Here is a 27,604-nt window from a genome sequence, read left to right on the forward strand (position 1 = left end):
GGGTTGATGGGTGCAGCAAACAACCATGCACATGTATACCTATGTAACAAGCCTGAAGGTTCTGCACATGTACCCCAGAACTTAGAGTATATATTTAAAAAATCTCTCTTTTTCTTTCCCTCTATATTTTGGTTCTCCTTTCTGGAGAACCCTGACTAAGAACACACCTGACATCTAACCATTTATGCCCATTTTATAGATGAGAAAATTGAGGTTCAGAGGTGTTGAATGCCATGCCCAAGGGGATACACCTGGTACATGGTAGAGCCAAGATCCCAGTCCAGGTCTTTCTGAGACAAAACACAGCTTCTTATGCATGAAATCCACAAATAAGAACACAATGACCTACATACAACACAAACTGTACTTCCAATTAAGTAGTTCTCCTTTTTAATCATTCAAAAACTACCTTGGGATCTTACAGTGCATGGGAATCATAATATGTAAATACCTTATTATCCAGGTGATGTGCAAAAGTGTCCAGTAGCACAGAAGATTGGTTAATAGGATGGTGTGTCCCAGCTTTTTACTGCACTTGTACTTGCTTTGAATATTTAGGACCCCTATATAAAATTATCTTCTCCAAAGTCATAATTTCCAAGAAGATCTTATACCCACACTATTTTCATTAAGTAGTCAACTGCAAGATCTTTAGAACCATGAGGGGATCTCAATACACAACAATTTAAGATTAACCATTTTGTTGAATGTAAGATTATATCCCCTCCCCCAAAAGAATGAAATTAAAATAGAGAAAAATAAACAGCACACGTGGAATCCTGAGCCTCTTGATGCCTTTTGCCTTGGGCTAAAGTTCTCTTGTGAGTTGTAAACTTCAAAAGTGTCCTCAAACTGGAACCTTTCCATAGGAAAAGTCAGCAGAAAATATTGACCCCAGGATCAATTGTTTCTGTTTAAGTTACAGATTGCTGCAGTCAAAATAAGCAGCCAGTGTTTGATAAAGACAGCTCCTCTTAGGAAGAATTGTCATCCCCAAACACATAGAGAGACACTCTCTGTCTCTCGATTACAATCATGATTTCCAGAATGGAGAAGATGACGATGATGATGAAGATATTGATTATGTTTGCTCTTGGAATGAACTACTGGTCTTGCTCAGGTAAGGTATTCACCAACCTGGCCACCTGCTCTGGATCATGCAGAGCCATGCTGGCGCCTGTGTCTTGTCTCACTGTGCCCCATGTGCTTGCGTGTCCAGGTTTCCCAGTGTACGACTACGATCCATCCTCCTTAAGGGATGCCCTCAGTGCCTCTGTGGCAAAAGTGAATTCCCAGTCACTGAGTCCGTATCTGTTTCGGGCATTCAGAAGCTCATTAAAAAGAGTAAGTGCAAAATGAAATCTTCTCTACTCCTCCTTCCAATGCTGTCTGCCTTTTGTCAGTTCATTGGATATACTTTTAAGAAATTTTTTCCAGTTTAAAAATGATAGTAGCTAGTCATCTCTTTCATACTGTCTCTTTTCTTTGACAGAGAAAGGATTTAATTACAATTTTTTGTCATGAGGCTATCCAAACCACTTTTGATGACTGATTCTTCTGCTGTATTCTCCTCTCTAACCTTGTCTTCTGGTTCCCTGCAGCCTGCTTTTGTACTTGAAGTCCTCGTGATTCTTTCTGAGGTGTTTTATTAAGAACTTCTCATTTATTGGAAATGAGCCTCCTTTCAAATTCAGCAGTTCTGCTCCTAATACTTACTGGAAATAATCTGGCTTTTGAGCCAAAGAAATTCACCTTTCCTTGTCAATTTGGTAATAGTCTGTTTCCTCTTAGCTTTGGGAGCTAAAGAAAGAGTAATCACTTGGGCTTCCAATGACTAAGTCTGTGATATGCAAGGAAAGAAATGTAAAAATATCCTTCAAAGGAAATGAGAAACATAAGCAGCAAGTCATCTCCCTTCTTCCTGTTCCCCAGGTAATTTCACTGCCTTATTATCATCTGCATGGGGCTCATTTGGAGGGAGGGATGAACATATTTTCAAGCAAATTTAGGTTAAGGTGGGAGGTAGAGAGGGTCTATAAAGTTGCACATCTTAGGAATGAAGGCTCTGTATAGCCAGGCAGCATGGGAATGAGAATGAAGACATGGCTGAAGGTCCAGGCAGCAGAGGCCAGATGGGCATTGCTTTCTCTCTGTCTGCCTGCTGTCTTCTCCCATCCCTCCTGGACTGACTCTTAGCTTGTTCCTTCTGCTACTCTGTAGAGCGCATGGCTCATGATTTCCTAGTTCTAGTCTCCAAATACAACATATTCAGCGTGATCTTCTTCAGAACCTGGCTCCTAGTTTCTCTTTTCCAAATTTCAAGGGAAATGAACCAAAAGGACCCAGTTTTCTTTTCTAGTTTGATTATAGTTCATGAAGACTATGGGCTATGCTTTTTTTAGGTGCCGTTCCAGAATCATGGCCAGAGTGGAGTCACTTGCTCTGGATGTTGTGGTGTGGAGGCACTGGTCAGCTGCCACACCAAAGGTTGAGCTGCTCCTGGATCAGAATACAGAACCCCCTTTCCTTGCTTGTATTGTATTTCAAATGCCAGTTTCCATTGGCATTTAATGAAATCCACTTGTGGTGGTGTGGAATCGGGGTCTTTTTGCCAACCTTGCCGATGAACAGTTTAAATTTACTTTCGATTTAGCTATTGCTCACTACAGAAGAAAGTTAGCAGTTTATTAGATGAATAAGAGCATGAGGATAGATCCCAAGAGAACCAATTACTGACACCGTGGAAATCTGGCCTGTGGAGATGAGCTATTGTGAGGCACAGCCACCAGAGCGTGTTCTGGCTCATGCGCCATCTTGGTATAGTCACCCAGACTTGAGCCCAGACGCACATGCACCTAAAAATAGATACAATAATATGCGATGTGTGTGACTCTTGATGAGCACATGAAAAATGTTGCCTCTCCACCTCAAGTACACTGCTCCTTTACCTGGAGGTCTGCCTATTCTTGCCTCTCCCTGCCTTTTCTGATTATTCAAATTCATTGGTCAAGCTACAGTCACCGTGCCCTCTTGTTGAGAACTCTATTTCTTCTCCCACTGGAAGGGAGATTCTCTTCCTTTGATCTCTCCTGGTGATATTTTTTCCTATTGGGAGTGTTTCATATTTTGATTTATATTGTGTGTATTAACCACGTCTTCTATAAACACCCTATAGACGGCTCCAAATATACCAATTCTCTCTACCCTAGCAGACATGAGGGATACACTAAAAGGCAAAGCCCTCAGGAGAGAGTTGAGTGAATAGATCACTAGCACTGGGGTTACAAACAATTCACGAAAGAGGAAATACAAAAGACTAAGAAAGATTTGGAAAGCTATTCAACCTCCCTAATAGAAGAAAAGTGCAGAATTAAAATAGCAATGTGAAAAAGAAGAATAACAAGGTAAAAGAATAACGGTGAAAAAAACATCACAACTGCCACTCGAGAGTTTGTAATTTTGTAAAATTGTATTTGAAAAGCAAGTTGGAAATATGTGTTAAACATATTTACTAGCATGTTAAATGTTAAATTAATAAATATTTAAAACTTTCAATTGCATAGTTTCACTTCTAAGAATATGTTCAAAGCAAATAAGTGGTTTATTCATGAGTATTTGGGGGTACAGTTCAATGGTTGTAGGGAGAAGGGTCGGGCCCTTCCGCTTTGCCCTCAGGTTTGCTTACCAAGCGCAGTGATTCTCTACTCAGACTGCACATCATCATTGCACGGGAGCTTTAAATATTTCTGATGTCCAGGAGGGATGGTCGACTCCTTAAATCCCAGTCTCTGAGGGCGGGACTCATATTCTTAAATGTTCTCCTGCTCATTCTAATGTGCGGTCTGGGTGAAGAACCACTGGGTATTACCAACAGACCTAGATCAAATATTCTTGTAATTGATTTCAAGTTACTCACCTCCTGGGCTCCAAATTTGAGAAAGGAGGAGAAAGGAAAAATCCACATGACTTTAGCACTGATGGTTTTCTTGCTCCAACCTTGACATTAGGCTCACTTGGACTGTTCCCTCAGTGGACACAAGCAGAGAAAGGAAAGGTGGGCACTGGCCCTATGCTGGGGAGGGGGAAGCAAAGAGGACAAGTAGGGCTGTGGTTTCATAGGGAGCAGTTTCTACCAGGGAAAGAGAGGGAAAGGAGATGGGGAGGGAGGGGAAGGGGAAGAAAGGGGAAGAGGAAGAGGACACAGTTAAATAAATCAAATTCATTTCCAATAGTGGAGAGTACCATAAAGGAGGGTAAGCAGGTTGACATGATAGGCCTTGCCTGGGGCAGCAGTCAGATGGGGCAACAGTGTCCTCTGATGCTGCATCTTTGAGCTAAGACTCACTCCAATGACAAGAAGTTCCCACTGTGGAAAGATGTTTTGAGGAATATTGGGGTGAGCTGGCAGAGTCAGTGGGAGGGCCCTGAAGGACGAAAGACCTTGAGAGGAGGCTGGCTAGAGCCAAGTGAGCCTGGGAGAGAAAGGTGGGAGTGGAGAGCGGTCAGAGAGGTGGGCATGAGTGGGACATGCCTAGGTCATGATTTTGAGGAGTTTGAGGTCTGTTTTAAGGGCAATGGGTAGCCCCTAGGGACATTTGCATTTGCAAAACATCTCTGCTTAACTTGGGCCACCGTAACAAAGTACCACGAACACATAACAAACCATGGTCTAGGTGGTGCATAAAAAACACCAATTTATTTCTCAGAATTCAGGAGGCTGAGATGCGGGATGAGGGTGCCAGCATGGTCTGGTTCTGGTGAGGGCCCTCTTCTGGGCTGCAGACTGCTAATTTCCTGCTGTATCCTCACATGGCAGAAAGAGAGCTAGCTGACTCTCCAGCCTCTTCTTATAAGGATGCTAATCCCACTTATAAGGGCTCTACCTTGAAGACCTAATAACCTTCCAAAGGCCCAACCTCCAAATATCACATCAGGGATTAGAGTTTCACTATACGGTTTGGGGCGGGGGGACAAACAGTCCATTGCAATCTCTCTAGCTGCTGTGTGGAGTGGGGTGTGAGGGGAGAAACTGAGCATGGTGAGATGCTGGTGTGGGGTCTCAAGTCAGGGCAGGGAGGATGCGGGGAGCAGATAGATTTGAGGTACATTTGGAGGCAAAGCCATGGAGTTTTGGGATCCTTGAGGTCTCCATGCCTTTTTTGTGTGTCCATTTTACCTTTCAACCTCTTTGCATTTTTTGGTTTTTGGCTTTCTAAATTATTCTCAGCTAGCCATTTCTGATCTTTACTTTTTGTCCATTAATAAGGGATTCATTTGAAAAACCTAAGTGACCATTGATACCCTATTAGTGAGGGTTCTCCAGAGAAACAGAACCAATATGACATGCATACATATATAAATGGATGCATATGAATATATGAGAGAGAGAGAGAGAGACATTGAGAGAGACAGAGATTTATTATAAGGAATTGCCTCATGCAATTTCAAAGGCTGGCAAGCCCAAAAGGAAAAAAGAAAATCTGATGAGGTAGGCCAGCAGGCTGGAGATTCAGGGATAACTTATAGTTTAAATCCAAAGGCAGTCTGCTGGCAGAATTCCTTTCTGATGGAAAGATTTCTGTCTTTATTCTATTAAGGCCTTCAACTGATTTGATGAGGCCCACCCACATAATGGAGGGTCATCTGCTTTACTTGAAGTCCACTGATTTAAATATTAATCCCATTCAAAGAATAGCTTCACAGAAACATTCAGAAAAATGTTGACCAAATATCTGGACACCATGGTTCAGTCAAGTTGACACTATAAAATTAACCATTACAATTGTCAAATGGAATTGCTATGGGTCTTTTATTTTTATATATTTGTATTTCTTTTAAAAATAAAAACCAAAATGTAATCATTACAAAAAGTCAAAAAATACAAGAAAGGGAAAATGAAAAATAACATTCATTATCCATTTATCTGAGAAACACTCACTATAAACCCATGAGAGGATATCCTTTTGGAGTGTTTTTATTCATATGAAGGTATACAATGTATTTTTAAATAAAAATAGGACCATACTGTAATACTGATTGTAAATTCTCATAATTTGTTTCAGCAATAATGCTGGGTTTTTAATTTTCTCCAGTTGACTTCTTTTTTTTTTTGGAAATGAATTATTTTATTTTATGAGTATCTTGGTAAGTTTTTTTTATTATAGTTTAAGTTTTAGGGTACATGTGCACAACGTGCAGGTTTGTTACATATATATACATGTGCTATGTTGGTGTGCTGCACCCATTAACTCATCATTTAACATTAGGTATATCTCCTAATGCTATCCCTCCCCGCTTCCCAGTTGACAAATGGGATCTAATTAAACTAAAGAGCTTCTGCGCGGCAAAATAAACTACCATCAGAGTGAACAGGCAACCTACAGAATGGGAGAAAATTTTTGCAATCTACTCATCTGACAAAGGGCTAATATCCAGAATCTACAATGAACTCAAACAAATTTACAAGAAAAAAAACAAACAACCCCATCAACAAGTGGGCGAAGGATATGAACAGACACTTCTCAAAAGAAGACATTTATGAAGCCAAAAGACACATGAAAAAATGCTCATCATCACTGACCATCAGAGAAATGCAAATCAAAACCACAATGAGTTGACTTCTTATTGTTCAGCATTTAGGCTGTCCCACATTTCTTGAATTACACAGAATAAAAATTTACTGGCAGAAAGTGAGTTCAAATGAAACAGCAAAATTGTTAGATGTTTCTCCCTATTCTTGAAAGTCCCCTTCAAGATGCAAAAGAGGTTGCAAAGTTATCTCATAGCTCAATAAAATGATCTGTACCCTCAAAACACCCACATTTTCATCTTTTCAGCTAAGCTTTTGTGTTGCCAGTTGCTTCCATCAAATTGCTTTTAGGTGAATTGCTGAAGCTCACCCTGCAGTGGAGGGCCCCAAACAATGGACTTCAGCTGATGGGAGAGGCTTTTACTTTTTAATTTTTTAATGAGACACCGATTTAACATTCAATATATTAAAATTATAAATATATGAGGTAGTAATTAATGGTGAGGTTGAGTTTTTATTTCTACTTGCTTTCAGAAAATTCTACTTTTATCAGCACTCATTATGTGTCCTATGTTAGGAGACATAAAGATCCCCGTCCTAAGCTTGGAGTTTTGCCACTTTTTTTCCAAAACAAAATGTTCTGCATGTGCCTATTATTCCCTACTTGTAAGTAGTTCTCGCTCTCACAGAAAGAGCGCTGCCTCCATCTCTCTCCTCCCTGGGCAGTACGTTCAATGTGTTGCTGACTTCAATTTGCTGCAAGGTGGGTTCAGAAACTAAGAGGCAAGAAGTGACTTGGATCCTGGGGGTGTTGTCAGGTACTGGACCGTGGCAGGCTCCCCGCTGGCTTCCTGCTGCCCCCTTGTTCCTGCCCCAATCTGTTTACCTTGCAGCAGCCACGGTGATTCACGTGCTGCTCTTAAAACTCTGTGATAGCATCTCGCTGCAGTGAGAATTAAATCTAAACACCTTCCCGTGGGCTCCAAGACCATACCTGACACGCTCCATCTCTCCAAAGTCACAGTGTATGGTTCCTGCCTTGGTCAGGTTGCTCCAGCCACAAGAGTAGGAGTTGTCCCTGCCCCAGGGCATTGGCTCTGCTTTCTATTCACAGGATGAGCTTCTTCCCATCCTTCAAGGCTCAGTTTAAATTTGCCTTCCTTGGGAGGATTTTTCTGGCATTTTCTCTAAAACAGCTGCTTCCTTCCCTCACCCCCATTGCTATGTTGTTGTTTTTCTTGATAGCCCCATAACTATCCGGGATGATCTTGTATAGTTTTCTTTGATATGTCCACTGTGTGGCACCTCCTCTGGAATTTAAGCCACAGGGCATCTTCCCTGCTCTGCCTCTGGTGCTGAACACACAGTGAGTACTCAAGAAGTCACAGGAATTTGTGACATCAGAACTCCCCAGATTTGTCATGGAGTTTAGATTATTTTCCTTTGTGGAAAGGAGAATAAAATCATTTAAACTCGTTCACATATGAGAACTGCTCAAGCAGGAAGCTAGGGCTGGAGAATAGTCTGTACTGCAGAGAGCACTCGTTGCTCAATTATTTATTTCTGGAATTATTAAAAAATTATGGAGCAGTCTTTTAGGAAAATGACACTTAGAAATATGTACAGTTGATTCTTCTTACTTGTAGTAGTTATGTTGTATAAAATCACCACGAACACTGAATTAGCTAACACAGAATCATTGCTCCTAGGGGAAATAGAAGGTTTGGTTCCTGTGAGCCTTGGGTCACAACATTTTCATCAACCCATCAATACTAACCTTGTTTTTGTGAGTTCCTGCTTAAAGATGCTTAAATTAATATATATTGTTGATTCATTAACATTGAACTCACGACCAACAGCACTGTGACTCCTGCCTGAACAAAGCTTACCTTACTCACATATTTTCCATGTCAGCTGCATCACAGCCTTGTGCTTTGGAACACTAGTGGGTTCTTCCACACCAGGCTTGGGGGCCATCATAAACATAAAGCTACTAACAAAAAGCACAAAAATGCAAAAAAAGCCACGAAATAGACCATAAAAAGCACACTTGTTTTCAATATGAGAGTTGAAACAAGAAGGAAGAATGTCTCCTTGTTCGGCTTCTGTTGGTAACATGCACGTTGGATGACTCAAGATTTTTGTCGTTCTGCATTTGTCCCTAGATGATTGCCAAAGTAAGTGCTACTAGTATTGATTTTGGGGTTACAAATAAATTTTAGTGAGTAGGTGAGTTTGCCAATATGGAATCCACAAATAGTGAGGATCAATTGTCACTGTAAAGTGTTAGAAGCAATACTGGCCTTGGAGTTAGAACACCTACATTCTGGTTCCATTTTCGTCACTAAACTATTGTACGACTTTGTTAAGTCACTTTTCCTCTCTGGTCTGCAGAAGAAAGGCATGGAACTAGGTGATTGCTAAGATAATTTATTGCTTTCATGGTGGACAATTCTGTAATTTTTTTCTTATGGGGTAGAAACAATGGTTTATAACATCATAAACTTCAGAAATGCATTGATCACACTCTGAAACTTTATTTTTGTGAAGGTTGAGGTCCTAGATGAGAACAACTTGGTCATGAATTTAGAGTTCAGCATCCGGGAGACTACATGCAGGAAGGATTCTGGAGAAGATCCCACTACATGTGCCTTCCAGAGGGACTACTATGTGGTAAGTGGGAGGAGACCCATCCCAGAAATGAACAAAAGGAAGAGCCTCACTTCTTCCATGACCTGGAGTCACACAAAGAACTTGGTCGCTGCCTGGCTAGCATCTGGCCACACTGCTAACATGTGGACATTGTGTCCCCTGGTGGGGGAAGTGTTACTCCATGGCTGAACATTGAGCTGTGGAGTCTGAGATCCTGAGTGATCCTGACAAATTACTTTATCCCTGGTGCCTCAGTTTCCTGCTTTTTAACATGAGGATGAATTTGTATCAGGTAAAGTGAATACAACACCAGAGACAAATCCCAGACACACTTAAAATTCTCTTACAAAGGATTATGAAACACTGACTCTTCCTGGCACATGTCACGTTCTTTTGCCATTGACTGTTGAATGACATCTGTCTTCCCCACTAGTTCAGGCTCAGTGAGATCAGGAACATGGCATGTTCTTTTTCGTGTCTCTCATGACCAGAACATGTACAGCACTGTTCCGTGGTAAGCAGGACCATGAAAACCTAACCCCAAAGGCCAAGGGAGCTGAGAGGCTGAAGAAAGAGGCTCCCAAATCCAGTTTCTCAGAAAAACAAACAAACAAACAAAAAACACTTCATAGGGACTTACAAACAGAATGCATGTCTTGGGTGGAGGTGAGACAGTGGATCCCTGTGCCATTACCTCCCAGATCCAGGGCTTACATATTGTAGGGAATTTGACCCAAGGCCAGGATTTACGGTATGCACATGAAAGTGGAAATCTTAGAGGGATTCCCAGAAACGGGTTAATCAGAAGTCATCATGGCAGATTGGCATCCAAGGTGGAATAGCTTTAGTCTCCACAGACACTTAGTCAACACCCATGGGCAATAATCCCATCTGAACAGGGCAACGCCAGCAGTCCAAAATTTGCTTTCCAAAGTGTTTGCATTCTGAGGTTCAAGCTCGTGGGTTTTGTTACTTAAAAGAGGATTGTTTGATGTGTTATTTGTTTCATGAAACTACTCACTGTGACTCTGTTTTACAAAGGACTCACACCAAAGTGTCACAAGCTTCTATTTCTAATGAAATCTGAGGGCAAAGAAGAAGAGAGTGAAGTCCTGTGGGGTTCTTCGTCATTTCTTTTTGTCCGAATGAAAATTGACTCAGGGCAGCCCAGTTAGCACTCATGGGGGAAATGTTTGCTTTTCCTAGAGACTTGTAATGGGTCAAACAGCAAAGAGATGTTTAAATATTCCATTTGTTTTTGCTTCGGTCTTGAGGAATTTTCATTTTGAAAAAATAAAATGCCTCTGTGAAGTTTTTCTTTGTCATTTCATCAAACCTGACATTTATTTCCTGATTTACTCAGTGGAGGCTATCCCTTTCCACAAGCAGCTGAAGAGAGAACTCACCCCTTTGTCTTTTCCAGTCCACAGCTGTTTGCAGAAGCACCGTGAAGGTATCTGCCCAGCAGGTGCAGGGCGTGCATGCTCGCTGCAGCTGGTCTTCCTCCACGTCTGAGTCTTACAGCAGCAGCGAAGAGGTATGACTGGGGCCTTGTCTCCTCCCAGACCGCACCTCTTAGGGTCTGTGTGGGTTTGTGAAAAACAGAGTGGTTTGCTGGGTAGCTGGATCATCACCTGGGCTTGGGGATGCCGAACTCTGCTGACACAGTGGGATTCTCTCTTGGACACCTACAGCCTCATTGTCCACATCCCCTACTTCTCCCAGCTTATTCTTTCACTCTTGTACGTCTTCTCTCTTTCTCTCTCTCTCACACACACATGCACACACACATGCACACACACACATGCACACACACACACATGCACACACGCACACATACACACGCACACACACTTGATTTCCCTGGGATTGGGAAATGGCCTTCAAGTAAAATTAGCAAACCTTTAAAGTTTCAGATCTAAGTATGTGGCTTGCTGGCACTGTGGTTTAGTGCAATCAAGAAGGACATTTTTGTTGGACCAGTGTTCAAAACTATTTCTCAGCTCTGTAGTCCAGGTCAGGATACTTGACTTTCATTTAACCCTCATGATCCACGGCTTCTTCATCTGTTAAATGCTAGCAGTCATAAAGACCACCTTATACGTTGTTGAGAAAATCCGGTAAGCTGATGGACATGAAGGATCTGGCTTGGCACTGGGATACTCAATGGATGGCAGGACCCTTATTTTTCCTCAATTGCATTGAAAGTTTGATTTGCAATAATACTGTAATATTAATAATATATACATTTTTTCCTTGAAATTATATTATATAAGTGTCCAATTATTGGCTGCTCTCCTTACTAGACTGTATGTCTCATGAGGGCAGGGAATGTTTGTTTTTGTCAGTCTAGGACAATGTGTGATGCATCACAATGTTTGACACAGCTCACTAAATACTTGTTGTATAAATGCAAGAAAACTGGGGAAGAAATGGACAAGAATATGATAAGAAGAGGCCATCTCTTCACTTTAAACTACGGATAAAAACATGACATATTATTTGTTCATGTGTAATAGGATAATATTATTGACAGATATTTTTAAATATTTCCAACATTATATGGATGATTCTGTCTAACATAATCTTTCTTTCCTTTTTATATTTTTGTTCAGTTTTTCAAGATTTAACTCTGTAGTGAAAATTACATTAAAATATTATAAAATTTCTACTTTAAGAATTACACATAAAAGTTAATTTTCCCATATAATTAATATACTCCTGCCTTAACTATTTCTTCTGGAGGTACATTTTAGAATTAGAAAGTAATGAAACTAATGACTGAGACACTCCTATTGCAGAGGATGGCCTTATTGGTACAAAGAGAACTTCACACAGTTTATTAGGACTTTCTCCACAAAAAGTTCAGTTGAGCACAGCCTTATTGATTGATCCCGTCACACTGGCAACTTTTGAAGGTCAACTCCCAGGTGACCTCTGAACTCATCCTGGAGCCATAGTGGAAGAATCTTCTTTTCTCAGTGCTGGGGCAAGTACCATGGGCCTCCTTTCTTAGACCCTATTGAAATATTTAGGAAGTCAAATACATTCTGCTGTAACACACTCATACACTGTGGCTCAGCTAACCAGAAATGACAAGGACCAAGCTTATCACTTCACAAGTCTTTTGTTAATCTTGATTTGTGGTTCATATGAGAAAAAAGACAGTGGGGAGGAAGACAAGCACAGTGCTAGCCTTTGTGGAGTTTATAGACACGTCTTGGGGAAAGGTGCCCACTAAGCAGGAATTACCCTGACTATCAGGCAGGCACTGGGGGCCACATAGTGAGAGGAATGCATGTCACCTGGGGAGCAGACAGCTTCCCCCAGGAACTGACCTTCCAGCCAAGAACTGGAAGGCGGGTAGAAGTCAGAACAAACAGGGCAGAGTGTGGAGGGGGAAGGGTATTTCAAGCATAGGGGAAATCAGGTGGGGTACCCTGAATTGCCAGGAAAGCTGGTGGGTTGAAATGGACAGAACTCCATTACAACAGGAATGAGAAAAACATGGGGAGAGAGGCACAAGGTGGAGCTGGAGGAACATTAGCAGTCAAGATGGACTTTGAGGGTCTTGTCGAGGTTGCCTGGCTCTATCCTAAAGACAAAGGGGCTATGAAAGAGTTTTAAGTGTGTGTGTGTTGGGAGCAGAGGAGGGTAACAGAATCAGATGACGAATAGATTGGAACTAGGTAAGAATAAATATGGAGTAAATATGAAATAAATAAGAGGTGAGAGAGAATGCTAACTGGGTCTAGGGCTTAGCAGTGAATGTTGAGAGAAATGGATTCTGGTTCATTTTATGACCTTTAACACCAAATGAATTTAGTAAATGGCCAGCTAAGTTAACGCCTCTTCCACCCTGATTTGGAAAGTGGGTTCTGGTTGTTTGCAAAGCCTACAAATCTGTTGCAGCTTTCTAATTGCATAGTGAAGACCACTCTCTTTTCTTCCAATTCCAAGTTTTCTAAGAAGACTCAGATATTAAGTTAGCCCTTGTAAAAAACTAGATCTTAAAATAAACTCCCTGGTTGCTTGTTCTTAGAGGTTAGGTGATCATAAACATTTTTGAGCAAATTTATTTTTAAAAATTCTCAAATTAAAAAATTCTACAATTCAAAAGAAAAGAAGAAAACAGATAGAGACTTAAGTAATTCCTGGAAACTCTGAAATGAATTTCTTGCATGAAACAGAGAAGAAATGAGAGAACAGCTGGTAATCATTTTCAGTGAAAAAAATGGCGATATTATAAATGTGAAAGACATTAGATTAGGATACATTTAGTCATAGAACAAATAAATTATTGTTGGAAGGAAGAAATAGAAGAAATAAAACTGAAAAAAACTCCCAGATTAATAAAAATAAAGATCACTTGAAAAACATATAGAGAATGTAGAAGAATTTCCAGAGTAAGAAATATAAGGTAAAGAAAAATGGAAGCCATGGCAAATAAGCCCCAAAATCCAAATTATGACTAATAAAGACTTAGAGTAAGCCTGGTAAGGACATAATGAAAGCCCTGAATATAAAATATTTGGACTTTCCATGACATAATTTTTAAAAGTATAGTAACAATAAAAAATTGAGAAAATAAATTTCTAAATTTGCAAATATTCTCCTATCGTTAACTAAACAGATAGGTGAATTATCGGTAGTTTTTATTATTTCTTTTTCAATCCCGAAATTGAAATGTGTAGAGGATAAAAGCTTTCCTTATGGTGCATAAGCACTCACTCAACCTCGTACTGGCGCAGGCCCCATCAGGAGTACGATGCTGAAATGGTACAATGTAGTACAGTTGCAGGTTGGAGCTCTCTTTCTCTTTCTTCAGTTTCTAATAAGTGAGCTTGACTTTAGACAAATCCTTCTGATTTGGAGCGGATAGGATGAAGTCAGCTAGGGTTTCTGACACGAGACCCAAAATAAGAGACAGAAACTGAGGAAGAATGATGACAGGAATTCTGAGCTTAGGGGAGGGGTGACGGGCATTTAATTTGTTTACTGCCTTTCATTTCAAAAGATAGATATTCAACCAGAAGTAGTCTAAGCCAAAAAGAGGTAATTCCCTGGATCACATTCCCAGAAAGGAAGGAGAGAAGTTGGCTTCAGGGACAACTCGACTTAGAGTCCTTCAGTCCTGTATGTGCCACATTCTTCTCCTTCCCCTTCTCTCCTGGCCTCCCCTCCCCTCTGCCCATCCCTCTTCCTTCTCCCCCTCATTCCCTTTTCCCTCTCTCTCTTCCTCCCTTTCCTCTTCCCTCTCCCTCTCCTTCTCCTTTCTTCTCTGAGCCTCCTCCATCTTCTCCTCCTTCCTCTCTCTCTGTCTCTCTCTCTCTGTCACTGTGCCTCCTGCACTCCACGCCCACCCTTGCTGCAGAGAGGCTTTCCCCTTGCAGCAGGAAGTAAAGCCTCAAGCTACTCCAGGCTTATGTCCTCTGTACTTAGGAGGGAAAGGAGGCATTTCTCTCTGCTGCCAGTTAGAGAAACCTCTTGGCATTCCCTCTATTGGCCTGGCTTAGGTGTCCCCTGTTTTTGTTCTTTTATACATATAACTTTATTATTAATTTATTTTAAATTTTATATATTTACTTGTGTACAATGTGATGTTTTGATACCCCCCTTTAAAAATACATTTTGGTGGAGATATAATTTACATACCATAGAATTCACCCTTTTAATATGTACAGTTCAGTGGTTTCTAGCATATTCACAACTGCCATTTAAATCCAGAACACTTTCATCACGCGGGAGAGAGACCCCAGTAACAGTCGTTCTCTATTCCTCATTCCTCCTAACACTTGGCAACCACTAATCTACTTTGTGTGTCTATGGATTTGTCCATTCTGATCATTTCATACAAATGGAATCATACAGCCTGTATTCTTTTGTGACTGACTTGTTTCACTTAGCATAATGTTCTGGAGGTTTATCCATGTTGGAGCATGCATCAACGCTTCATTCCTTTGTATTGTTCCGTTTTACAGAGCCACATTTGATTGATCCATTCATTCATTGATCGACATTTTGTTTATTTCTCCCTTTTTGCCTATCATAGATAATGATGCTAGAAGCATTCATGTGCAAGTTTTTGGGTACACATGTATTTAATTCTCTTGGAAACAGAATTCCTGGATCATATAGTAACTCTATGTTTAATGACCGTATAGTGACTTTATGTTTAACTTTTTGAGGAACTGCCACATTATTTCCATAGCAGCTGTACCATTTTACATTCCCACCAGTAATGTATGAGGATTTCAATTTCTATACATTTTTGTCAGTTCTTGTTGGTGCCTGTCTTTTTTATTTTAGCCATTCTAGTGAGTGTGACGTGGTATCTCATTGTAGTTTTTTTTGTTGTTGTTGACAGAGTCTCACTCTGTCACTCAGTCTGGAGTGCAGTGGCACAATCTCGGCTCACTATAATCTCTGTCTCCTGGGTTCAAGCAATTGTAGTGCCTCAGCCTCCCAAGAAGCTGGGACTACACGTGCGTGCCACCATGCATGGCTAATTTTTGTATTTTTAGTAGAGACGGGGTTTTGCCATGTTGGCCTGCCTGGTCTCCAACTCCTGGCCTCAGCTAGTCTGCCTGCCTTGCCTCCCAAAGTGCTGGGATTACAGGCATGAACCACTGTGCCTAGCTCTCATTGTGGTTTTAATTTACATTTTTCTAACGACTAATGATTGGCCATTATACATCTTCTTTGAAGAAATGTCTATTCAAATCCTTGCCTATGATTTAATTGCACTATTTGTCTTTTTATTTAGTTGTTTTGAAATATTTTCTTCCCCTCTATGGGTTGTCTTTTACTTTCTTGATGGTGCCCTTTGAAGAGCAAAATTAAATTTTGATGAACTCCAGTTTATCTATTTTTTGTTTTGTTGTTTCTGTAGTCTTACATTAGGTCTATGATCCATGTTGACTTGATTTTTGCATATGTTGTGAGGAAGGGGTTTGACTTCATTCTGTTGCATGTGCATATCTGGTAGTATCAGCACTATCTGTTGAAAAGAATGTTCTTTCTCTCTTAAATTGTCTTGGTATGTGTCCCTTCCCAGTCCAACTACTGTGATGGAGGCCAAGAAATTACCTGACTGTTCAGGACAGGGAGGACAGCCTACCAAGACTCTTGGTAGAAAGACTGCGAGCCAAGCAACCACTTTACTTTGTGATGATTGCATGGACTTTTAGTGGTTTCATGAAAACTTCTTGTGGACACCTTTTCCTACTGAACATATTACAGCGACTTTGTAGAGAGAAAACTCTAAAATTTGATCTAAACTTAGTCTATGTGCAAGTCTGTGTAACAGGGTTTTGCTTTTCTGGAAGCCGGCAACGTTTGGGAGTACATTCTCAGTCTAGGGGAAAGATCTGTGGGTAATTTAAACTTCACGTAGTTTGCTCTTCCCCATGTGCTTTTTTAGACTTATATGTTCGATATATATAAAGTTATTTAATATAACGTATTGCCTATTTCATTAAAAATGGATTATATAACATATATCAGAGTCTTCCAGATGACATTTACATTTTTCAGTGTCTTTCCTTTTTCTTTCTTTCATGTGCTGACACATCCTGATGCCTGAATTTCTTTAGATGATTTTTGGGGACATGTTTCGATCTCATAAATGGAGAAACAATTATCTATTTGGTAAGTTAAGATCTGTTCTTTTTAACTTTTTTTCTTAAAATAACTCCATATTGCAACTCTTTGTTAGTGAGTCATTTAAAACTAGAAATACATATGTATGTAATCTTGCAACAATTACAGCCATAGAAAATTAACATTTTGTTTTGCTTTTGCTTATTTTTTATCACTAGGTAATAATGATACAACTATTCACTTAGCTATTCCTTTGTATTCACAACAGAGCTTTTCCATACATAATTCCATTTGATGGCCCCAACATCTCTGCCAAGTAAGCGGAGCCAGTGTTGGTTTTCCCCTTAAGAATATCTAGCTGGGAGGATCAGGAGTAAACAGTCTGAATTCTATCGTCTTTCAGCCATACAACTAGATCTGATCGTCTCTTTGAATGTCTTAGTTCAGGGAGGAAGGGCTCTCCTTCTTTCTTTTCTTGTGTGGCTTTTAATACAAAGTGGGTTGGGTTAGTGTTCTATGATTTAGGAGGCATTTTTCCTATTAGTGCTGACGGCAATAAAACTCAATGGTGATCTCTCACTGCTTCTTTGCTTAAGAAGCATATTTGTGGCATTAACAGTAAAGTCATAGAACATTCTGGAGCAGTGAGAGGAGTCTTGTCTTATGATTATTACTGTGTTACAGGTCTCATTTCAGACGAGTCCATAAGTGAACAATTTTATGATCGGTCACTTGGTAAGTGATTTCTTTCCTGCTGTGCCACCAGACCCTTTTCTGATCAATCTGGACTCCTGAGAAATCCTATTTCATAGCTGTTTCCTGTTTCATAGGAGTTAAATCTCTGAAATACAAAATATTTTAAGTAAAAAAGGAAAAGAATAGTAATGTATAAACTTGCTTTGCAAATCATTAAAAAGGTAGCCTTGAGGCACTAACTGACTTAAAAGTTACCAAGAGGCCGGGCGCGGTGGCTCACGCCTGTAATCCCAGCACTTTGGGAGGCCGAGGCGGGCGGATCACGAAGTCAGGAGATCGAGACCATCCTGGCTAACACGGTGAAACCCCGTCTCTACTAAAAATACAAAAAATTAGCCGGGCGTAGTGGCGGGCGCCTGTAGTCCCAGCTACTCGGGAGGCTGAGGCAGGAGAATGGCGTGAACCCGGGAGGCAGAGCTTGCAGTGAGCCGAGATTGCGCCACTGCACTCCAACCTGGGCGACAGAGCCAGACTCCGTCTCAAAAAAAAAAAAAAAAAAAGTTACCAAAAATCAAAATATCAAATCTGGCTCAGGAAATAAGCATTCACCATTTTTTTTTTTTCTGACACTCTCTGGAGCATTTAAAAAGTAGCATGAACTCTAATATAATCTCGTATTTTTAAACTAAAAAATTTAATTTTTATGGGTACATAGGAGGTATATACATTTATGGGGTACATGAGATATTTTGATACAGGCATACAATGTGTCTAATGATCTTCTTTTTGCCATACTCAACCAAATTTCTCACCAAATGGATGAAACAAAGTTATTTTGTCCCTCTCCTGTACAGATCAGTTTTCTCATTTGGTCCTCATGATAGCCCTGTCAACCACGTGTGTTACCTGCTTATATAGATGAATAAAGCAGTAAGAACTCATGGCATTAAATGGCATATGCAAATTGTCTACCCTGTACTAATTGCCTAACACAATTTTCTTCTTCAGTGTCACAAACATTCTGTGAGGTAGCACTATGTTCTTTCCCATTTTGTAGGTGAGCTAACTGAGGCTTAGTGAGTTCCTGTAATTTGCTTGTGGCTACATTGCCAATGTAGGATTTTAATCAGATTTGTCAGAATCTAAAACCTGTGCCTGTTTCATGCTGCCTCCCAGAAGAACTGCGAAATCCACCTGATGTTCAGCATTCCCCATTAAAATGAATAACAGAGATATTAACATTTCAATGAGCTCAAAGTCTGACCTTCATTAGGCAAACTCCAGTTTATTTGAAGTGCTAGAGCTTATAACCTGATGCTTGATTTTTTTTTAATGCCTGTTTTATATCTCATCCAAGTTGTCACTTTGGGAGAATATACAGTTATTATGACAGCATGACCACTGCTGAAACGTTTTTATGAGCTTTCCTTTTAGAATTGTCTTCAGAATCCATGGCTTTTTTTTTTTTTTTTAATCTCTGTACTGGTGGCAAACATTTGCCCTTGGATTTGATGTTGGGAATATTCAAAAGATATTTGGAGACAAATCTGATTAATCAGATTAATAATCAACTTGGGTGTGTTGGTTATCTATTGCTATATATCAAATTACCCCAAAATGTGGCAGCTTAAAACCACACACATTTATTATCTCACAGTTTCTGAGTGTCAAAGACCCAGGAGAAACTTAGCTGGGTGGTTCTGGCTCAGAGTCTATCAAAAGGTTTCAGATAAGACGTTGACTGGGCTGTGATCTCATCTGAAGCTTGACTGGGGTTGAAGGAGCCACTTCCAAGCCCACTCACATGTTGTTGGGAAGCCTCAGTTCTTTACAGGCTGTTGGACCAAGGGCTTCAGTTTCTCACCATATGACCTTTCCATAAGACTTCTGAATGTCCTCAAATCATGACAGCTGGATCCCCCCAGAGATGCTTATTTGAGAGAAAGAGAGAGAGAGAGAGAATGAGCAAGCAAGAGCACTGAAGGCAGAAGACACAGTCTTTTATAAACTAATCTTGGAAGTGATATATCATCACTTCTGCATAATCTATTATTAAATACACAGGCCAATCCTGCCCCAATGTGGGAAGGGACTGCCCAGGAGTGTGAATACCAGGAAGCCATCTTGGAAACTGATTATTGTATTGGACAAATGCCATTTGGGACTAAAAATATTATATGGCTATAAATTAATGTGACCAATTCTTTTATATATCTCAGAAGAAATTTCTAAGCCAAAATCTAAAAACACATTGGGCCTGGGGGAGCATCATTGACACAGAAGTGCGGCTGTCTTGGAGACTGCTTTGAACATGATGATTTAATTTAATTCAATAAATGTGTGTGACAAACACTGGGTAGATCCCTTGGAGGACTGAAAGATAAATGTGGCAGTTCCTGCCCTCCAGGGCATCCATGGTGGCTGAGACATCACATGTAGTAATACGGAGTGGGGAGAAATGAGCGCTAGACCAAGCTGAAACACAACACAGGGGAGAAGGAGAGGGAATGGAATAAGGAAGATGAAGTTATCGCACCCTCAGGTATTCTCATGGCAGATGGGTTCAGGTTATGCTTGTCACAATCCTTCTCATTAATTCGTAGTAACATTGTCCACACTGTCTCAGATCTTGATGTGACTGACAGAGCCTATGCTTCCCTTTTCTATCTTTAGGGATCATGAGAAGGGTATTGCCTCCTGGAAACAGAAGGTACCCAAACCACCGGCACAGAGCAAGAATAAATACTGACTTTGAGTAATGGCCTTGAGGTAAGAAAATGCAGGTGCACACAAGTGTATTTAGAAATAGAAGCTACGTGGAGTGAATGCCTTAAAACTGCTGACCTCCAAATATCTGCAATATGCTATTCAAATCCTTGCTTTTCGGCTTCTCTGACCTGCTTCCCAAGACTTCTCCTCAATTGCCTCTTCAATCTCATGCACCCTCAATCTTTTTCCCATGACATTTGTATCTCTTGCCACTGATGTGGTCAAGTCTGTCCATGTGAGGAGCAAACAAACAACAAGTGCACAGCCCGTTCTTTTGGCCCATCTCATCCATCTAAGCAACTGCCTTCCCTCCGTCCTTCCTTCCTTGCTAAACTTTTTGGCACAACTGCGGTCTCTGGTTGCTTCCTCAACCTCCTCACCTCACATCTATGAAATCTCATCTAGCTTCCTTTTCTGGATGTGTACTTTATTTATTATTTATTAATTTATTTTTCGAGGGGAGTTTCGCTCTTGTTGCCCATGCTGGAATGCAATGGCATGATCTTGGCTCACTGCAACCTCTGCCTCCTGGGTTCAAGCGATTCTCCCACCTCAGCCTCTCTGGTAGCTGGGATTACAGGCTCCTGCCACCACGCTCAGCTAATATTTGTATTTTTAGTAGAGATAGCGTTTTACCATGTTAGCCAGGCTGGTTTCAAACTCCTGACCTCAGGTGATCTGCCTGCCTCAGCCTCCCAAAGTGCTAGGATTACAGGTGTGAGCCACCGCGCCTGGCCGATGTATGCTTTAAATACTGGTGAGCATTCGTATGATCTCCTTAGTTTAATTCTTTCCCTATGCTGTAGATTACTCTTTTATCTCTTCTTCTTGCTTGACTTTAACTATCAATGATGCATAATTATTTCCAAACACATGTCTCTTACCACACTCTAGGTCCGGATCCAGGCCTTTATAACTGCCTCTTGGGTGGTGTTGCCGTTGTGTATCCTGGGTGTCCCTGAAACTCAACTAGCTTCCTGACAAGCTCCATTTCTTAATTGATGGCATTACCATCCACCTAATTTGCTCAAGCTAAAAATCTTGAGGGCATCACTGACTCCCCTTCATCCTTCATCTTCTTGGAACATACATTGGGGTCCAGTCTTATTCATTTCACCCCCACATTTCTCTGGCATTGCTCCATCACTTCACTACCATCACCAATGAACTATTGATTGTATTCTTGCATCAGGTTCTGATCCCATACTGTCTACCTTGCTTGCTGTCCTCAGGTTTATCGTGAAACATGGAGGAGACTCTGATCCTTGCCCCATATAAACTAATGCTTGCTTCACTTGTGGGACTGAGCAGAGGTGGGCAACAGCCAGACACTGGGCCAAGAGGAGGAACAGCCTATCTGCCCCAGTTCTATAGAAAGCTAGAGACAGAGTCCTGGTTTATCATACTGGCACTGAGCTTCATAGAGTTTCACATGTGTATAAATTCCCAGTTACTAGGGATGGGATTGGAGCAAATGTAGCTATCATGAAGGGCACACGTAAGAGGAATCTCAAGATGGAATTATAGATGTCGATTCCATGCCTAGGTATTTTACATGTGCACATGTGCACACACAAGTTAATAATGAAGTTGGAGTGTTCACGGGCTTTACAGTCTGCATAACACTGCATGCTTTCAGGATAAAGTCCAAACTCCCAGTGTAGCTCACAATGGCTTTCATGAGCTGGGTCTGCCCACATCTCCAGCCTCACCTGGCCACTCAGCTCCTGAGGCACTGAGGTACTTGCAGCTCCTCTGGCTGCTGCCTCTACTGGGACCAGCCACCTGACTAGTTCTGCCTCACCGTTCAGGTCCCAGCTCAGTTGTCACTTCCCTTTGGAGGTCTACGTTGACACCACAAACCACCACCACTGAATCAGAGATGATGTCCCTTTTTGGGCCTCTGTAGGTTCCTCATCACAGGGCACTGCCATTGGTTGTTTCTTGTCACCCATCTGACTACCGGACTCCCCAAGAGGAGGTCTCAAGGAACTTGAACTGCCACTGTCCCGCAGTGCCCTGCACACAGCCCAGCACACTCAATAAATAGCACTCAGTAAATATTTTTTAAGTGAATGAAATCTTTCACTTTGGGTTCCTGAAATCCTTTTACCAAAAACATCAGTTAAGCATGGTATAATTAATTTTTAACCATTGAAATTTGAAAGAAGTCAACTGACATTTTACTAAAATAGAAGGGAAATTCACCATTGAGCCCTTCTTGGATGAAAGACACAAATGGTAGGTTTTCTTTTTAATGTATGGCGCAACTCTAAATATAAAAACCAGCTCCATACTGAGATCAAGAATCTACTCATTATGAAGCAACAGATGCATCATATTCCTTTTTTATAAATGTAAATGATATCTTTTTTTTTTCTTTACAGAACATCATGGGTTATGGGCAGGGAGAATAGAGTTCTCAATGGATTGGCTGTATTTTGTTTATTAGTAATATGATAACGTTGGATGTGTATACATATGTGTATTGCAATATAAATTCATCGTTTGATTTTTATGAAGAAATTGATCACTCAAAACATTTATTTTTAAAGACAGCTGCAGCCCTGACCTGAACATTGGATTTGACTGAAGTCCCAGTTATGTCTCTGCCCTCCCATGACCTTTAGCAGAGCAGGTTTCTACACTGTGCTGGGTTCCCTGAAATCACAGAATGAGGCTGGTAAGGCCGGCACAGTGGGTCTAGTGAGGAGGTCAATCCGATGGGATCTGGAATCCACGGGCCTGGTTCTGAGCCTGCTCTCCCATCTGTAATGGTGATTCAGTTCCTTAACCTCTCAGGGTGCAATTCCTTCAAGGGTTTATTATTACTTTTTGCTTTTTCTTGTCCATACTAGACCATAAGCTTCCTTTTTATTTTGAGACAGAGTGTTGCTGTGTTGCCCAGGCTGGAGTGCAGTGGCACAATCTCTGCTCACTGAAAACTCCGCCTCCCGGGTTCAAGCGATTCTCCTGCCTCAGCCTCCTGAGTAGCTGGGATTGCAGGTGCGCACCACCACGCCCAGCTAATTTTTGTATTTTTAGTAGAGATGGGGTTTCACCATGTTGGCCAGGCTAGTCTCAAACTCCTGACCTCAAGTGCTCCACCTGCCTTGGCCTCCCAAAGTGCTGGGATTACAGGCATGAGCCACCATGCCTGGCCGACCATAAACTTCTTGAGGATGCATTCTCCTTGTTAATTATTGCAGTTTTACAACATGTAAAAATATTATTAATGATATGTCTATAAAAAATTATTAAAAATATCTTTTGTCCATTTCATAAGGCTAAGAACAGTGTATAGAATACAATCAATCAGATTGGGAGGGAAGGATGAATGAGTGAATGACCAGAAACAAAATTACTCTTTTGAAATTGTGAGTGTCATTTTTCCACTGGGAAGCTCTTTGAAGGTAGAGACTTGGGCTATTTGTTATGAAATCCCCAGAGCCCTAAACACTGTTCTAGGACTCTTTCATGTTGCCAGAAAATGATTTAATATATGAGTAGATAGTGAAATGTAATATTTAAATAAAATACTCTGAATTTTTTTCTTATTTATTGCTCTAAGGTAGGAAATGTAGAAAATCAGGTCCCAACTCTCATGTTGAAAAAATCTCTTTGAGAATCTTAGACTTTCTTATCTTTGTAGCTGGAATAGTTCTGACTTTTCAATTATGTAGTGGCCAGAAGACCCTCAGCACCCAAACCATAGCTGCATGAGTGATGCATTTTTCTTTATGTCACAATCTTGATTATTAGTGTGAAGTTCCTAAACTATGCCCAAGAGCAGCAAAGGGGGCAGTACTTATTGAGGCCTTTTGTCAATAAGGGCACAGTAAAAAGAATCATTCTCATGATTTTATCCATTTATTTAACAAATGTTCATTAAATGCCCCTCTATGCCTGGCCTCTGTGCCCATGAATATCACAGCTCTCAAGTATGCCTGGGCCTGTGTTTGGACCCATCTCATACATTCTCTTGCATAAACCTTGGAACAATCAAATGATGTTTTATTCTCTCTGTTTCATTGAGGAGGAAGCAGAGGCATTTAGAGGCCCCTGCCCTCAGAGATAATGTTGGGATTGGAATTGAACTCTTGATGTCTGTCTGTTTCTAAAGCCTCTTCCCTTTTCCTCCCTGTTTTTCTCATATCTCTGTATTTAAAAAAATAGTATGAGAGGGCAAAACTTCAAGACTTATTTGTTTAAGAAGCATTTGTCATGCGTTGGGTGAAACTAGAAATGTAGTCACCAACTAGATGGCAAAGACTTTAATTGATAGGAAGTGTTAGCAACATATCTGCTTATCATCAACTATGTGGAAGGACCGGTCCCTAAAACCCGCACCACCACCGCCAGCTTTCTGAGTGATTTCCACTTTCAGGTGTCAGACTCATTCGTGACAACTTCTTGTCATGGTCTCCCATGACAGCCCCCCTACTGAAGACAGCCAGATGCCCCAGGGAAGACAGAAAAGATCCAACCGAGACTCCAGTGGCAGAGACATGGCTATGTGCAGTTGTATTCATTTACACTTACTCTGATTCACATTCACAGGACACTGTATTAATTGCTGCACCAAGTAGAGTTGGTTCTTATTATCTGAGGCAGCTATGGTCTATAAAGTTGCTTCAAACATTGAATTAGTGAATACTAAACTATTGCTCATATAGGCAATGCAGGGTTAGAATTCTCTGAGCCTCTGTTCCCAACGTTTTCCTCAACTGATTAGTATATAACCTTGCTTTATGTGTGTTTCTGTTTAGATGCCGTATTTAATAGATACTGTTGACTCATTAACAATGAACTCTTGGCCAACAGCGCTATAACTCATGCCTGAATGAAGCTTCTCTAACACACACATTTTCTCTGTAAGGCACATCACAGCCTTTTTGCACTTAGAAACACTTGACAGCACTATACTTGGGGGCTATTTTAAACAGTGACATCATCAACAAAAAGCACAAAAATGCAAAAAAAAAAAATAATGGGGCACTAAATAGACCGTGAAAAGGACACTTGTTGACAGCAGGAGAGCTGAGACATGGAGGCAGAGCGTTGCCTTGTTTGACCTCAGCTGGGAAGGTGTGGGTAGGTTGACTCCAAGTTTTTGCTGCTCCGTGCCTGTCTGAGAATGAATGAGAAAGAACCATGAGTACTGATTTTGGGGTTTCAAATAACTGTTAGTGAGCAGTGAGTAGGCGAATTCACAAATACAGCATCTGTGACTAATGAGGATTGACTGCTGAGTGGGTTCCTGGCCCCTCGTTTATCCCTAGCTTCTCATTACTCTCCGTTGATCTCTTCTCATCCTGTCTTTTTAAAAACACCATCTGCATTAGTTCCCCAGGGCCTCAGGCAGTCTCTCCTCCTGCACCCGTCACCACCCTGCTCTGTAGCCACTTCACTGCTGTCCTATCCCCATGTCCACCCCTTCTCCTCCTGGACCTCACGGCCGCGTTGGATGTGGGTGACCACTCCTTCTTTCTTAAAACCCTCTGACCTCTGAGATTTGGTTCCCTCTCAGGCCAAGACTTCTTACTCTTCACAGACCGGCTTCTTCCTGCTGCCCCTGAAACCATGATGTTACCCAGGGTTCCGGCCTCAGCTCTCCTTCTGCTCATGGCCTTCCCTCTCCTGGGTGATGCCAAACACCCCCAGGGCTTTGACACCCAGCTGTCTGGGGATTCTTCCCCCTCTCCTCCACACTGTCCCTCCAGCCTGGACTCCAATCAATGGCAGCCTGCCAGACACCTCCGTCTGGGTATTCCACACCACGTTCAAAATGCAATTCTTCCCTCGGAGACTCACTCTTCCCCCTGTCTCCAACTCATCTTCCAAGGTCCCCCAGGCCTGAAGCAGATGCATCTCAGACCTCCTCCCCACCTCACCCAGTTGGTCACCGAGGTCTGCTAATCCTTCCTCCGAAATATTTCACAGCTCTGTCCTCTTTGCGCTGTTGGCTCCAGTTCCAGCTGCACCTCTAGCCTGCTATGTTCAGCATTTTCCTGGTGGCTGTGTCTTGTTCCCCTCAAAGGCACCTGTGCACTGTCATCAGAGTCATCTTATAATGAGTCCGGGGCCTTGCTGTGCTGGAGGATGGGGATGAGCTCCCTCAGAGTGTGAGCCTCAACAGTCCTCGCCCACACACCTGGCAGTGTGCGCCCACTGTCCCCAGCCTTGCGTGCTGCTTCTGTCTCCTGAGTCACATGGGAGAGCCTCACACAGCTGACTGTTCTCCTGGGGTCCCAGTCTGGGTCTCACCTCCACTCTCAGGCCCCCTCTGCTGGGATACAGTATCCCCACCCCATCTTATCCTCCGAGTTCAGCTTACATGTCCTCTTCAGGAACCCTTTTCCTCGGGTTTCCTGCACATAGGCGTCTCTGGAACTGGCATTTACCAAGCTGTACTCTAACTACTTTCACCCACTTCACTAGGTTGTGGGAGATTTTTGAGGTAAAAACTATGCCTCATCTTTGTAACCCCCAGCAAATGCTCAGTGCATACATGTTTACTGAACAGATGAATTGATAAATGGATGAATGGCTGGATGGCATATCCTGATCTCCAGCCCCACACCCGCACACGGTGGCAGCTGTGGCCAACCTACTCTTTTGCTTTTGCTTGGTTCCTTCCTTCCTTACCTCACACCACAAACACCTTCATAGACCTGCCTGGGGCCCAACACCTGGCTGCAGCCTCTGCTTGGGGTCTCTTTGATTCTTCCCTTTATGAGAGATTTGAGCTTCCTTTCTGGGGTTGTGTATCTGCTCCCCAGACCCAGTCACCTCTTCTTCCTCCTGCAGGTGTCCCTCGCCCTTTTGGTTTGTTCAAGGAGCTGCTGCTTTGCATAGCTGCTCTAGTGTCTGGTATCATCGGATCTGGTTTTGAATAATTCCCAGGAGTCCTGGGTCCCTGGCCTCCAAAGCTGGAATGTGAACGCATGCCACGGTGGTCTGAACCTCACGCTCCTTTTCTTTTAACAGCAAAATGCAATGGAAGGAAGAAAAGTTCCAACAAAGAATGATTTTGTGAATTCTGTGATTTTTCTTCTGATCAGTTTCAATCTGTAATAAATGCCTTATTTTTCCTGTAAGACTTTTTCTTTCGTTGCCTGGTTGCTGTTGTTGTTGTTGTTGTTTTTAAAGTAACATTAACTATGAAATTTTTTGAAGAGAAACTAATAAGATTGGTGTTAGCTAAGGATTTTAGGAGTTGAGGACTCTCAAAGTGACTGGCGTATTTCAGGTCAATTAAAAATGGTTGTAAATTTCTTGTTGTTAGAAAAGCAAGCAGTTCAGTGTCAGAAGAGCTCTGTTTTTCTCTTTATGTCTAATTTTTGTTTCTTTGTT

At 41.6% G+C, this 27,604-nt stretch overlaps 1 protein-coding gene across 1 annotated transcript; it reads left to right on the forward strand.

Annotated features, from left to right (window-relative positions):
* The first annotated feature begins 928 nt into the window (after positions 1 to 928).
* On the forward strand, positions 929 to 27,354 carry SPP2 (secreted phosphoprotein 2). The gene is made up of 8 exons (XM_016950765.1): positions 929 to 1,120; positions 1,220 to 1,344; positions 9,080 to 9,202; positions 10,605 to 10,718; positions 16,777 to 16,831; positions 17,468 to 17,518; positions 20,153 to 20,248; positions 27,059 to 27,354. The coding sequence occupies exons 1-7, from the start codon at positions 1,036 to 1,038 to the stop codon at positions 20,236 to 20,238; spliced, it is 639 nt and encodes a 212-aa protein (XP_016806254.1). The 5' UTR covers positions 929 to 1,035; the 3' UTR covers positions 20,239 to 20,248; positions 27,059 to 27,354.
* The last annotated feature ends 250 nt before the right edge of the window (positions 27,355 to 27,604 follow it).

Source organism: Pan troglodytes, chromosome 13, assembly GCF_028858775.2.
Source record: "Pan troglodytes isolate AG18354 chromosome 13, NHGRI_mPanTro3-v2.0_pri, whole genome shotgun sequence".
Lineage (NCBI taxonomy): Eukaryota > Metazoa > Chordata > Mammalia > Primates > Hominidae > Pan > Pan troglodytes.

Excerpts from the sequence above, each read along its gene's own strand:
- SPP2 (XM_016950765.1), top strand. The coding sequence starts at position 1,036 with ATGATTTCCAGAATGGAGAAGATGACGATGATGATGAAGATATTGATT. Across the intron at positions 9,203-10,604 it reads TCCAGAGGGACTACTATGTG|TCCACAGCTGTTTGCAGAAG; the intron begins GTAAGTGGGAGG and ends TGTCTTTTCCAG. Across the intron at positions 10,719-16,776 it reads CTTACAGCAGCAGCGAAGAG|ATGATTTTTGGGGACATGTT; the intron begins GTATGACTGGGG and ends GAATTTCTTTAG.